The 14,001-nt window shown below is 41.2% G+C and overlaps 1 protein-coding gene and 1 long non-coding RNA gene across 2 annotated transcripts; both read left to right on the top strand.

Moving 5' to 3' along the window:
* The first annotated feature begins 21 nt into the window (after positions 1 to 21).
* On the top strand, positions 22 to 4,880 carry LOC124138110 (transmembrane protein 127-like). The gene is made up of 3 exons (XM_048393253.1): positions 22 to 921; positions 2,605 to 2,775; positions 3,611 to 4,880. The coding sequence occupies exons 1-3, from the start codon at positions 534 to 536 to the stop codon at positions 3,991 to 3,993; spliced, it is 942 nt and encodes a 313-aa protein (XP_048249210.1). The 5' UTR covers positions 22 to 533; the 3' UTR covers positions 3,994 to 4,880.
* Positions 4,881 to 9,607: 4,727 nt separating this feature from the next.
* Positions 9,608 to 11,613, top strand: LOC124138111. The gene is made up of 2 exons (XR_006861596.2): positions 9,608 to 10,183; positions 10,257 to 11,613. It is a non-coding gene; the product is annotated as an uncharacterized LOC124138111 (long non-coding RNA).
* The last annotated feature ends 2,388 nt before the right edge of the window (positions 11,614 to 14,001 follow it).

Here is a 14,001-nt window from a genome sequence, read left to right as displayed (position 1 = left end):
CGAGGTCATAACGGTCATCACTTTGTTTACTTCCGGGTTCACTCAGCTGAGGGACACCACTCTTCTGTCTGAACGAGATCGAAATAGTGACAGCTTTATTCTCGGAACAACGACGATTCATATTTTGTTATATGGAAAATCTGATGTAATGGTCTACATGGAAAATTAATGTTGTACGAATTTTATTGTAACCTTCAACAATTTTCCAACGATTCAGACAGACTCTGCGTGGTGTTTTTAAGGAACCCGGAAGCGCTGTTAAATTGGGTTTTAATACGTGCCTCCCTGTGAATAAGTTATTTAGGGCGTGTCATGATTAAAACTCTTCATGACAGAGTGAGGGAGACAACTGACAGATCTTCCCACTATTTTGAAGTCACGTCATTAACTCAAGTCTTTACTGTGTCAGTGGTTTGAGCATATCTACTTTCTGATATCATATCCTGTTTATAACTCCTTACAATCTGTATGGGCCGTTGACGTAAACTATCAATTCTAAAAGTGAGGAAATAATTTCTCACGTTTTTGCAACAATGCCGTCAAGTACAAGTACAAGCAGGAGTTCAGGGAGAAATCGCGAGGGTGGCACAAGGCGAAATCGATCCAGAGTAAGATCTCGTACCCGACACCGAGAATCAAGAAGCCATTCACAGAGTCAGAGTCAGAGTCGTTTTCGCTTCAAGCTCAAGGAGCGAAACTACCCGGCAGCAGTGTGCAGCATGATAACGATCGTGCTGTTGTGTGTGTCAATGGCTGAACCCCGGTGGATATCGCTCCGAGGAGGGGGCTGCAGTTTGGCAGACACAAAGAATGGATATCTTCACTCTCTTGGTGTCAACCAATTTTTCTACAGCGGCAAATTGGTTACCATGCAATCAGACAAGTCTATACACTACCATTTTGGTCCAGATCCAGATGAAGGTAGTCATCATTTTAGCATCTGTAATCACTTTGACAACCTCTCAGTGTATGAAGATTCCGGGGTAGAATAGGTCTTCAGCAACCCATGCTTACCGTAAAAGATGACTATGCTTGTCGTAAAAGGCGACTAATGGGATCGGGTGGTCAGGCTCGCTGACTTGGTTAATGCATGTCATTGATCCCAATTGCGTGGATCGATGCTCATGATATTAATCACTGGATTGTCTGGTCCAGACTCGATTATTTACAGACCGCCGTCATATAGGTGGAATATTGCTGAGTGCGGCGTTAAACAACAAACAAACAAACGTATATCTATCATAGGCATGCTAGTGTCATAGTCATGATTGTAATTTGATACAGACATCCCTTCCTCTATTTGTGTTTCTCAATAAGAACTTAAAGAGTGACTGTACTTATGAATCAGTCCATTTGGCAGTCTTAGAATGTTTGATTTAATTGGTTTAAACTCTTGTACCACACAGTTTATGTTATGTATGCCAATCTAGCATTTATATGTTGAATAATGTTTAAGCACTGCATCTCAGTTAATAATGATCACCAGTTACAAACTCTAAACTATAGCGATACTTATTATGAAACGGGAGCTAAAGTGTTTGACAACGATGGACAAATTCTGTTTTCTAAACACTAAATATGGTCATTTGCTGCCTTTTAGTTAGCATGCATTCAGGGGAGATAACAATGTGAGAGAAAAAATCACTTCCATGATTCCGCCATTGTGTCAATCAATTTGTGAATGAATTTCTGTGTAGGATAAGCAATACAAATAATAACCAAACTTGTTATATATTGTTTACTCACTATTTGGGAAGGTGGGAAGATTTTTTGAATGAACATTTCGTTCAGAAATGATATGCCAAAAATTTGTTTGTTGGCAACCCCACCCACCCCCCCTGCTATAAATCAAATGGATGCTCCCTAATCTGCTAATGGAACACAGAAAAAATATTTCAAAATGTATCAATTGAAACGTGTATTACCATGATTACAGTACACAGTTGTATACCAGAAATACAGTGCTGTTCTAATAATGAACCAATTATTGTTCAAGACAGCCATCTTGATTTGAGAACTGCATGAATGGTAGTTATCTACATTTGAGACCCGTGAAGATCCGGGGTAGAACATCTTCAGCAACCCATGCTTGCCGTAAAAGGCGACTATGCTTGTCGTAAGAGGCGACTAACAGGATCAGGTGGTCAGGCTCGCATGTTATCATATCCCAATTGTGTGGATAAATGCTCATGATGTCAATCACTGGATTGTGTGGTCGAGACTCTATTATTTACAGACTGCTGTCACATAGTTGGAATATAGCAACAAACAGACACAAAACAAAATATCTTCATCTGACATTATTATATGTAAAACAAAGTGACATTCAGCGTTTTACATGTTTTTGTTTCATCTTGTCATCACCAACGTGAAAAGCCATGAGTTGGACAGGATAGGCCATACTTCTTTGATACAAAATGAATCAGCTGTGTCACAATGCAGTTGCATTATCATGGTTATGCTTTGTTCTCATGTTATTGGTAAATAAGGCCAGGATATTACCAATCACTATTGCATTAGTGGCATCACAATAGTGTGTTTAATTAAAATGACCCAAACAGGCGAACCTAGTACTGACTGTTGCCATGGAAACTGTCATTCCAGTGTTGATCAACTGTGTGGACAGCAAGTCGGTGCTGCTCTTCAAGATTGTCATCTTCTTCAGTTTCTTGACGATTATGATCTGCATGGCTTCCTTCCTCCTCGACCTAACAGGGCCGTCCGGGAGAGTTCTGCAAAGATTTCACCGTAATGCAATCTTCAGCATCATTACAGGTAGGTGGCAGTACACGGAAACCTGGCTAGAACGAGAACAGGCTATTGTACCTTGGTAACTACAAGTAAATATTATTCTGCGAAGGCCATTCTGACCATGTGCTAACCTTGCTAAGCATGAGAAGTACACCATGTGTCATATACCATGGCTATGCTGTACCTTTGACTTTAACTTACTATGTGTGGGTTCAATGTGTTTCACATGTTTCAGGGATCTTGTGCATGGTTATCAATGTGTTTCACATGTTTCAGTAACCCTGTGCATTATTATCAATGTGTTTGACATGATTCAGTGACCCTGTACATGGTTAACAATGTGTTTCACATGTTTCAGGGATCTTGTGCATGCTATCAATGTGTTTCACATGTTTCAGTGACCCTGTGCATGGTAAACAATTTGTTTCACATGTTTCAGTGACCCCGTGCATCATTATCAATGTTTCACTTGTTTCAGTGACCCTGTGCATGGTTAACAATGTGTTTCACACGTTTCAGTGACGCTGTGCATGGTTAACAATGTGTTTCACATGTTTCTGTGATCCTGTGTGGGGGAAATAATGCATGTTTGAAATGTTTCAGTGATCCATTGTGGGAAATAATGCATGTTTCACATGTTTCAGTGACCCTGTGTGTTGGTAATAATGCATGTTTCACATGTTTCAGTGACCCTGTGTGTTGGTAATAATGCATGTTTCACATGTTTCAGTGACCCTGTGTGTTGGTAATAATGCATGTTTCACATGTTTCAGTGACCCTGTGTGTTGGTAATAATGCATGTTTCACATGTTTCAGTGACCCTGTGTGTTGGTAATAATGCATGTTTCACATGTTTCAGTGACCCTGTGTGTGGTCATCAACCTGTTCTGCTACTGGATATCCTTCCTTGTTGAGCAAATCCAGAAGAAGACAAAGCAGGATCACGTGGAGGTCACATTTGACATCAGTTTCTACTTGGTGGCGGCGGCAGGAAGTGCCTCCGTGTTTGCCGTGGCGTGTAACTGTTTCCGACGCTACCCCCTGCACGAGGATGTCTCATACCAGCGCCTCAATGAATGTGATGACATGGAGTCTCTGGCTGCCATGTACGACCAGCAGACCGCCCCACCCCCCAACGTCTCCCCGCCCCCATATTCTCCCTCCCCCAACACACCAGCAGCAGGGGTCACACCCGCCCCACAGGAATCAGCTGCTGCTCAGTCTCTCAGTGTCAGTGCTTAGCAAGAAGCCAGTCTCGGGTGATGGGCTAGGTCTTACAGGGAATACAGCCACAGTTACGTTGGCCAGAGCCGGCACACATTCACATTCATGTTACAAGAGATGTGTCACAGACATGTACATTCTATAAGGGATTAGGGTGGACAGAAGCATTTGATGGTCATGAATATATATGACAGGATTTTCATGAATAGGTCACAATAAATTGATTATTAAATTAAGATATGATTTTTTTAAGTATGAGTCAGGAGTATATCTCTGTGTAATGGGTTTTCGTATGCTTAAGAAACATTCATAGTTTTCTCATAATAATTACAAGAACAACTGTAAAACATCTCACTCAGTTATAAAAGAAAAACTTTATCTTAAAAATAGGCCATGATCCAAGTATTTGCAATGTCTGTGTGACGTCACACCAGGATAAGCATGGCCGTCCTAAAACGTATGATGTCCGAAAACGAATGATGTCCGAAAACCTATGTCCGAAAACCTATGATGTCCGAAAATCTATGATGTCCGAGACCTATGATCCGAGGATACATTAACTGTTGACGGATGCGATTTACAGGAAGCCTGCACAGACTTTGTACAGTGTGTATTTTATCAAGTAAGGAAAGAAGGACACATGTCGTGAGTTTCTTCACCTGTAGGTGCTGATGACTGTAATACGACGTGAGGCAGGGTGTTTGGTAGGGAGTCGGGTGGGGATGAAAATCTAAGAATCAATTTATAATGGCCACAGGCAGAGGCCTTTGGAAAAGAAATAGGCAAGGGAGAATTAATTTTTGGTTACATATTTAGAACATTACCATTGCTTTAGTGATGACTGCGAGGGCGTTTTTGCCAAGTTGGGGAGGACCATCTCATCTGCAAACATGACTGAATAATCTCTGCACACCTATACTATACCTTTGTATAATACCAGGCAGTTTTATGATGTTGATCTGACTTTATAGTAAAATAAGTGCTTACCTTGTCAAAACACGATGTAAGCCTGTTTATAGCCAAATGTATGGTACTGCAACCTGTTGTAGCCATATGTAGGGTACTATGCCCTGTTTATAGCCATATGTAGTGTGCTATACCCTGCTTATAGCAATATGTAGGGTATTGTTCCCTGTTTATTGCCATATGGAGGTTATTGTACCCTGTATATAGCCATATGTAGGGTACTGTACCCTGTTTAGAGCCACATGTAGGGTACTGTACCCTGTTTATAGCCACATGTAGGGTACTATACCCTGTTTAGAGCAATATGTAGGGTACTGTACCCTGTTTAGAGCCACATGTAGGGTACTATGCCCTGTTTATAGCCATATGTAGTGTGCTATACCCTGCTTATAGCAATATGTAGGGTATTGTTCCCTGTTTATTGCCATATGGAGGTTATTGTACCCTGTATATAGCCATATGTAGGGTACTGTACCCTGTTTAGAGCCACATGTAGGGTACTGTACCCTGTTTATAGCCACATGTAGGGTACTATACCCTGTTTAGAGCAATATGTAGGGTACTGTACCCTGTTTAGAGCCACATGTAGGGTACTGTACCCTGTTTATAGCCACATGTAGGGTACTGTACCCTGTGTATAGCCACATGTAGGGTACTGTACCCTGTTTAGAGCCACATGTAGGGTACTGTACCCTGTGTATAGCCACATGTATGGTACTATACCCTGTTTAGAGCAATATGTAGGGTACTGTACCCTGTTTAGAGCCACATGTAGGGTACTGTACCCTGTTTATAGCCACATGTAGGGTACTATGCCCTGTTTATAGCCATATGTAGTGTGCTATACCCTGCTTATAGCCATATGTAGGGTACTGTACCCTGTTTAGAGCCACATGTAGGGTACTGTACCCTGTTTATAGCCACATGTAGGGTACTATACCCTGTTTAGAGCAATATGTAGGGTACTGTACCCTGTTTAGAGCCACATGTAGGGTACTGTACCCTGTTTATAGCCACATGTAGGGTACTGTACCCTGTGTATAGCCACATGTAGGGTACTGTACCCTGTTTAGAGCCACATGTAGGGTACTGTACCCTGTGTATAGCCACATGTATGGTACTATACCCTGTTTAGAGCAATATGTAGGGTACTGTACCCTGTTTAGAGCCACATGTAGGGTACTGTACCCTGTTTATAGCCACATGTAGGGTACTATGCCCTGTTTATAGCCATATGTAGTGTGCTATACCCTGCTTATAGCCATATGTAGGGTACTGTACCCTGTTTAGAGCCACATGTAGGGTACTGTACCCTGTTTATAGCCACATGTAGGGTACTATACCCTGTTTAGAGCAATATGTAGGGTACTGTACCCTGTTTAGAGCCACATGTAGGGTACTGTACCCTGTTTATAGCCACATGTAGGGTACTGTACCCTGTGTATAGCCACATGTAGGGTACTGTACCCTGTTTAGAGCCACATGTAGGGTACTGTACCCTGTGTATAGCCACATGTAGGGTACTATACCCTGTTTAGAGCAATATGTAGGGTACTGTACCCTGTGTATAGCCACATGTAGGGTACTGTACCCTGTTTAGAGCCACATGTAGGGTACTGTACCCTGTGTATAGCCACATGTAGGGTACTATACCCTGTTTAGAGCAATATGTAGGGTACTGTACCCTGTTTAGAGCCACATGTAGGGTACTGTACCCTGTTTATAGCCACATGTAGGGTACTGTACCCTGTGTATAGCCACATGTAGGGTACTGTCACCTGTTTATAGCCACATGTAGGGTACTGTACCCTGTGTATAGCCACATGTAGGGTACTGTACCCTGTGTATAGCCACATGTAGGGTACTGTACCCTATTTTTAGCCACATGTAGGGTACTGTACCCTGTGTATAGCCAAATGTTGGGTACTGTACCCTCTGTATAGCCACATGTAGGGTACTGTCACCTGTTTATAGCCACAAGTAGGGTACTGTACCCTGTTTAGAGCAATATCTGGGGTACTGTACCCTGTTTAGAGCAATATGTCTTATATTGTCTTTTTTGAAGGGCAGTATGTATCATACTGTCCTCTCTTTAGGGCGATATGTATCATACTGTCCTCTCTGTAGGGCAATATGTATCATACTGTCCTCTCTTTAGGGCAATATGTATCATACTGTCCTCTCTTTAGAGCAATATGTATCATACTGTCCTCTCTTAAGGTCAATATGTATCATACTGTCCTCTCTTTAGGGCAATATGTATCATACTGTCCTCTCTGTAGGGCAATATGTATCATACTGTCCTCTCTTTAGGGCAATATGTATCATACTGTCCTCTCTGTAGGGCAATATGTATCATACTGTCCTCTCTTTAGAGCAATATGTATCATACTGTCCTCTCTTTAGGGCAATATGTATCATACTGTCCTCTCTGTAGGGCAATATGTATCATACTGTCCTCTCTTTAGGGCAATATGTATCATACTGTCCTCTCTTTAGGGCAATATGTATCATACTGTCCTCTCTGTAGGGCAATATGTATCATCACCGCTCCCACTATTGTTACATTCCTTATAATATGGCCTGAATTGTATATATATTCTGTATATATTGAGAACCAATCCCCCGTGAAGTGTGATAATGTGTATATATACATTGAATCTGTATTGACTGATGAACATGTTGAAGATCTGGAAAATTTGAATCCACAAGTTGTTCTATTTTTTATTGTTGGTTGTGATCACATGATCATGTTATGTTGTCATGTTTATAGAACTATATTTTCATATGATATAGTCAGGAGAATTTCTTTTCAAGATTTTTGTTATGTAAGTTAGCAGGTTAAGGGACCTAAGATCGCGTAGCCATGGCAACACAATGACAGGAATTGCTATGCCTGTGATGAGACTGTCTACAATATGAGAGTAAGGTGAGGATAGGTTAGACAATCAGATGCGTGAAAACTTGGCACTTGTCATGTTGAGGATCCAGTTTCATTACCAGACCTTTTATTTTTTATCTGTTGATCTACAACAGACTGTACAAAACTGAAAACAGAAAAAAAACACTTTTGACAAAATAATTGTATCGACTCTTGTTTCGCAGTTATATCATATTGTCCTAACACCTATCTGTTTGAAGGACAAACCCACTCCAATTTAAAGACAGATGGTCTTGAAACTACTTAAAGGTGGGCGTGTCATTGATTGGCATGTTTAGTATCGATATATCGACTCAAAAATATCATGATATATCGATTAATAAATTAAGCAGTTATTCTGGATATGAATAGATAAAGAAATTCTATCTAAACCTGCAATTAATCAACTTATTAAAATTGCTAAATTTGAACTAGGTTGATCCTTAAATGTCAAAATTTGAATTTTCTGCCTTTTTATTGTCCATCTTAACCATGGTAATCTTTACATATGCAGGGAATTATCAGCATCATTTTTCATAAATTTGTATTGATACAGCATCAACATTATAAATTTATCGATATCGCGATATATATGATTACGTCCCTACTAAAAAGTGGTAATTGAAACCCCAAATGACACACTGGCTGATGTGTTTCTAGATTTTCACTTCAAATGTCTGTGTGTGTTAATAAGGATGACAGAATCTGCTGGAATATTGCCAAACCATCGACTACCAACACGAACTCGATGTCCTGTCAAGTTTAGAATTATATTTCATTAAGTAGAAGTAGCAGTTAAGTTAATTTGAAATTGAAAATTTAATGCAATTTACGGTTGGCAGTGTCAAGTATGGAGCAATTGATGAAAATATTTATGTTTTCACTTGTAATAAGTGTTTGGTGTAACATTTATTAAAGGTAAGAATAGATACTTTTTACTTTGAGTGCAATTGTGATCGATACTTGTATCGAGAAGTAAAAAATCGGGATCTACCGATGCATCGTGTATTGTCCCACTGCTATTAGATGGCCAGAAGAAAGATGTGTTGTCAACACATGAGTAGTCTCAACATTCAGGTGTTGCTGTATTTTGTGTGTAGTGGAAGCTGGTGAAGTGATTGTTCTGATTGCCTTGGGACATGGACTTGCTACACTAAAGTACTCATGGAAATGAAAAAAAACCAGTTTTGCTGGATTTAATAATCGACACAAAGCATTACGTAGATGTAAATACGAAATAACAAAACAACTGGAATAGTACTAGTCTGGATTAGCTAGTTTTATCTCTGTGCTCAATACAAACGACTTTACAGGAGGTAATTTGTAGGCACTTTCAACATTCAAAAATAAAATTGACATGGCAGAAGCAGGCTATAGGCATTATGCAAATTAGCCTGGAAAAAAGTTATCAAAACAACAATAAAAATAACAGCTATGTTTATGTACATAATAATAATGACATGTAAGTTGTTGTTTGAGAAGGGAATATGTTACTTTTACGTTCTGATATTTTGACGATGATTCACTATCCCACAATGCCACTACCAAATCACTAACCACTGACAAATCACATGCATGTGGGTTTCAAGCACCTGTTTTCACCTGTCGTCAAGGTGTCATAGGTCATGGACATTCACCTTGATCTACTAACACCTGGTTATGCTCAGTTTCACAATAGTCTGTTTTGTTCATATTTTTACACACTTTTACGTGTAAAAAGACATAAAAACCTTTGATACGCTGTATTTGTGCCAAGGCCCAATTAGTACTAATTGAGTTGTTTGAATATTTATATATTTTGTATGTTAACTGCATTTATTTAAAATCTGAGATCGAAAAAACAGGTTTTTTTTCATTTCCGTGAGTACTTTAATACTTCTGCAAGATTGAGCCAGCCAGTAGTGTCTTCCTACATTCCATGTCTGTTGAGACTTTTACAATTTTGAGGCTGTTGTTAATTTCCAGTGCTTTACATTTCTCTGGCAGGCCATGGTAGCTTGGATATATCTTGCTGTTATATCTACCCCACTCTGTTGCTGTCATGTTAACACTTTTCACACTGTGTGTGATGAAGGCTGTGTTAGTTTGCATATTTATTAACCTTTGCATTTTTGTAAACATTTTATGTTGCAAGCTCCCCATTGACCCGGATCAACAAACTATGTCACATATATAATTGTTGTGTCATCCTGAGATCACAAATAATTACATTTGTTGTCATACAGATGACACACTTGAAGTCAGACATGTGACTTACATTGATTGTCATACATCCGACTCACATTGGTTTCATATAGGTGACTCACATATGAAGTTATACAGGTGACTCACATATGAAGTCATACAGGTGACTATTATATGAAGTCATACAGGTGACTTGCATGAAGTCATACAGGTGACTCACATATGAAGTCATACAGGTGACTAACATATGAAGTCATGCAGGTGACTCATGTAAAGTTATACAGGTGACTCACATATGAAGTCATACAGGTGACTCACATATGAAGCTATACCGGTGACTCACATCATCATACAGGTGACACACATTGACACAACCTTAAATGTAGAAACTAGGTCTCATTGAACATTCCCCACCCTAAGTCTCAGTAAATATAAACCTCTCTCAATGCCCAGGTCTAACATTCCCAGCCAAGGCCTCGGTAAACATCCAAAATCTTCTGTCTCAGTAAGCACCCCCACTTGTAGGTCTTTGTAAACAGCCCCAACCTATGTCTCAGAAAACATCTCCACCTTCATATCTCTGCAGACAGCCCCACCCCTAGGTCTGTAGACAACCCCCTCCCTAGGTCTCTGTAAACAGCCCCACCCCTAGGTCTGTAGACATCACCGTCCCTAGGTCTCTATAGACAGCCCCCTCCCTAGGTCTCTGTAAACAGCCCCACCCCTAGGTCTGTAGACATCACCGTCCCTAGGTCTCTATAGACAGCCCCCTCCCTGTCTCTATAGACAGCCCCCTCCCTTGGTCTCTGTAGACAACCCCCTCCCTTGGTCTCTGTAGACAACCCCCTCCCTAGATCTCTACAGACAAACCCACCCCTAGGTCTCAATAGACAGTCCCATCCCTAGGTCTCTGTAGACAGCCCTATGCCTAGGTCTCTGTAGACAACTTCCTCTCAAGGTCTCTGTAGACAGCCCCATGCCTAGGTCTCTGTAGACAACTTCCTCTCAAGGTCTCTGTAGACAACCCCATGCCTAGGTCTCTGTAGACAACTTCCTCCCAAGGTCTCTGTAGACTACCTTACCAATGTGTTAGGCCAGTAGGATGTAGCATCTAAAACCTGTTTTATTATTACGCCAGGGTATTCATGGAATCACTCACTCACTCTACTTTTTGTCACTATGTCTCTGTAAGCCAGTAGGTAGGATGTGATGTGTGTCTACTGACTCAGCTGATGCCTCCAGGATGTATATATACAGACAGCACATCTGATATTTCTGGTTACATCGATTTGTCTTGTTCACAGTTCTATATGAATAATTTGTGACTGCTAATTATAAAACCAACCACAAGCTTATGATTATTGTGATACGTGTCTGCCTTGAGTATCCACACAAACCTCCACAATCTTAAACACTTACATTTCAGAGTGTTGCTCTTTGTTTACATGAAAGTTCTGAGGTGAATGAATGACTGTAGATATGTAAATAAGTCTGTTAAATCAAAAACTGTACACTTATTATCCATTGTTACCAATATTCAAGACTCGTGGAATAAATTTTATATTACAGAGGGCATTATTTTTATTGAATTATTGTCTTTGGGGAATCATGTTCCCATCATCACATGCCTGTCTCCGTGGTTGGATACGATATGTCACATGCCTGTCTCCGTGCTTGGATATGATATGTCACATGCCTGTCTACATAGTAAGATACAATAGGCCACATGCCTGTCTCCACAGTGAGATCCAATAGGTCACATGCTCCACAGTGAGATCCAATAGGCCACATGCCTGTCTCCACAGTGAGATCCAATAGGTCACATGCTCCACAGTGAGATCCAATAGGCCACATGCCTGTCTCCACAGTGAGGTCCAATAGGCCACATACCTGTCTCCACAGTGAGATCCAATAGGTCACATGCTCCACAGTGAGATCCAATAGGCCACATGCCTGTCTCCACAGTGTGATACAATAGGCCACATGCCTGTCTACACAGTGAGATACAATAGGTCACATGCCTGTCTACACAATGTGATACAATAGGCCACATACCTGTCTCCACAGTGTGATCCAATAGGTCCCATGCTCCACAGTGAGATCCAATAGGCCACATACCTGTCTCCACAGTGTGATCCAATAGGTCACATGCTCCACAGTGAGATCCAATAGGCCACATGCCTGTCTCCACAGTGTGATACAATAGGTCACATGCCTGTCTACACAATGTGATACAATAGGCCACATGCCTGTCTACACAGTGAGATACAATAGGTCACATGCCTGTCTACACAATGTGATACAATAGGCCACATGCCTGTCTACACAGTGAGATCCAATAGGTCACATGCCTGTCTACACAGTGTGATACAATAGGTCACATGCCTGTCTACACAGTGTGATACAATAGGTCACATGCCTGTCTACACAGTGTGATACAATAGGCCACATGCCTGTCTCCACAGTGTGATACAATAGGCCACGTGCCTTTCACACAGTGAGATCCAATAGTCCACATGCCTGTCTCCATAGTGTGATACAATAGGCCACATGCCTTTCACACAGTGTGATACAATAGGTCACATACCTGTCTACATAGTAAGATACAATAGGTCACATGCCTGTCTCCACAGTGTGATACAATAGGCCACATGCCTTTCACACAGTGTAATACAATAGTCCACATGCCTGTCTCCATAGTGTGATACAATAGGCCACATGCCTTTCACACAGTGTGAAACAATAGGCCACATGCCTGTCTCCACAGTGTGATACAATAGTCCACATGCCTGTCTCCACAGTGTGATACAATAGGCCACATGCCTTTCACACAGTGTGATACAATAGTCCACATGCCTGTCTCCATAGTGTGATACAATAAGCCACATGCCTGTCTCCACAGTGAGATACAATAGTCCACATGCCTGTCTCCACAGTGTGATACAATAGGCCACATGCCTGTCTTCATAGTAAGATACAATATGTCACATGCTTGTCTCCACAGTGTGATACAATAGGCCACATGCCTGTCTCCACAGTGTGATACAATAGGCCACATGCCTGTCTCCACAGTGTCATACAATAGGCCACATGCCTGTCTTCATAGTAAGATACAATATGTCACATGCTTGTCTCCACAGTGTGAAACAATAAGCCACATGCCTGTCTCCACAGTGTGAAACAATAGGCCACATGCCTGTCTACATAGTAAAATACAATATGTCACATGCCTGTCTACACAGTGTGATACAATAGGCCACATGCCTGTCTACACAGTGTGATACAATAAGCCACATGCCTGTCTACACAGTGTGATACAATAAGCCACATGCCTGTCTCCACAGTGGGATACAATAAGCCACATGCTTGTCTCCACAGTGTGATACAATATGTCACATGCTTGTCTCCACAGTGTGATACAATAGGCCACATGCCTGTCTCCACAGTGGGATACAATAAGCAACATGCCTGTCTCCACAGTGTGATACAATAAGCCACATGCCTGTCTACATAGTAAGATACAATAGGCCACATGCCTGTCTTCATAGTAAGATACAATATGTCACATGCTTGTCTCCACAGTGTGAAACAATAAGCCACATGCCTGTCTCCACAGTGTGATATAATAGGCCACATGCCTGTCTCCACAGTGTGATACAATAGGCCACATGCCTGTCTTCATAGTAAGATACAATATGTCACATGCTTGTCTCCACAGTGTGAAACAATAAGCAACATGCCTGTCTCCACAGTGTTAAACAATAGGCCACATGCCTGTCTACATAGTAAAATACAATATGTCACATGCCTGTCTACATAGTAAGATACAATAGGCCACATGCCTGTCTCCACAGTGATATACAATAGGTCACATACCTGTCTCCACAGTGATATACAATAGGCCACATGCCTGTCTCCACAGTGTGATACAATAAGCCACATGCCTGTCTCCACAG

The sequence above is a fragment of the Haliotis rufescens genome, unplaced genomic scaffold (assembly GCF_023055435.1).
Source record: "Haliotis rufescens isolate VD_foot unplaced genomic scaffold, xgHalRufe1.0.p SCAF_12, whole genome shotgun sequence".
Classification (NCBI taxonomy): Eukaryota; Metazoa; Mollusca; class Gastropoda; order Lepetellida; family Haliotidae; genus Haliotis; species Haliotis rufescens.
Note: the sequence above shows the minus strand (reverse complement) of the source record. Positions and strands in the feature narration are given on the sequence as shown.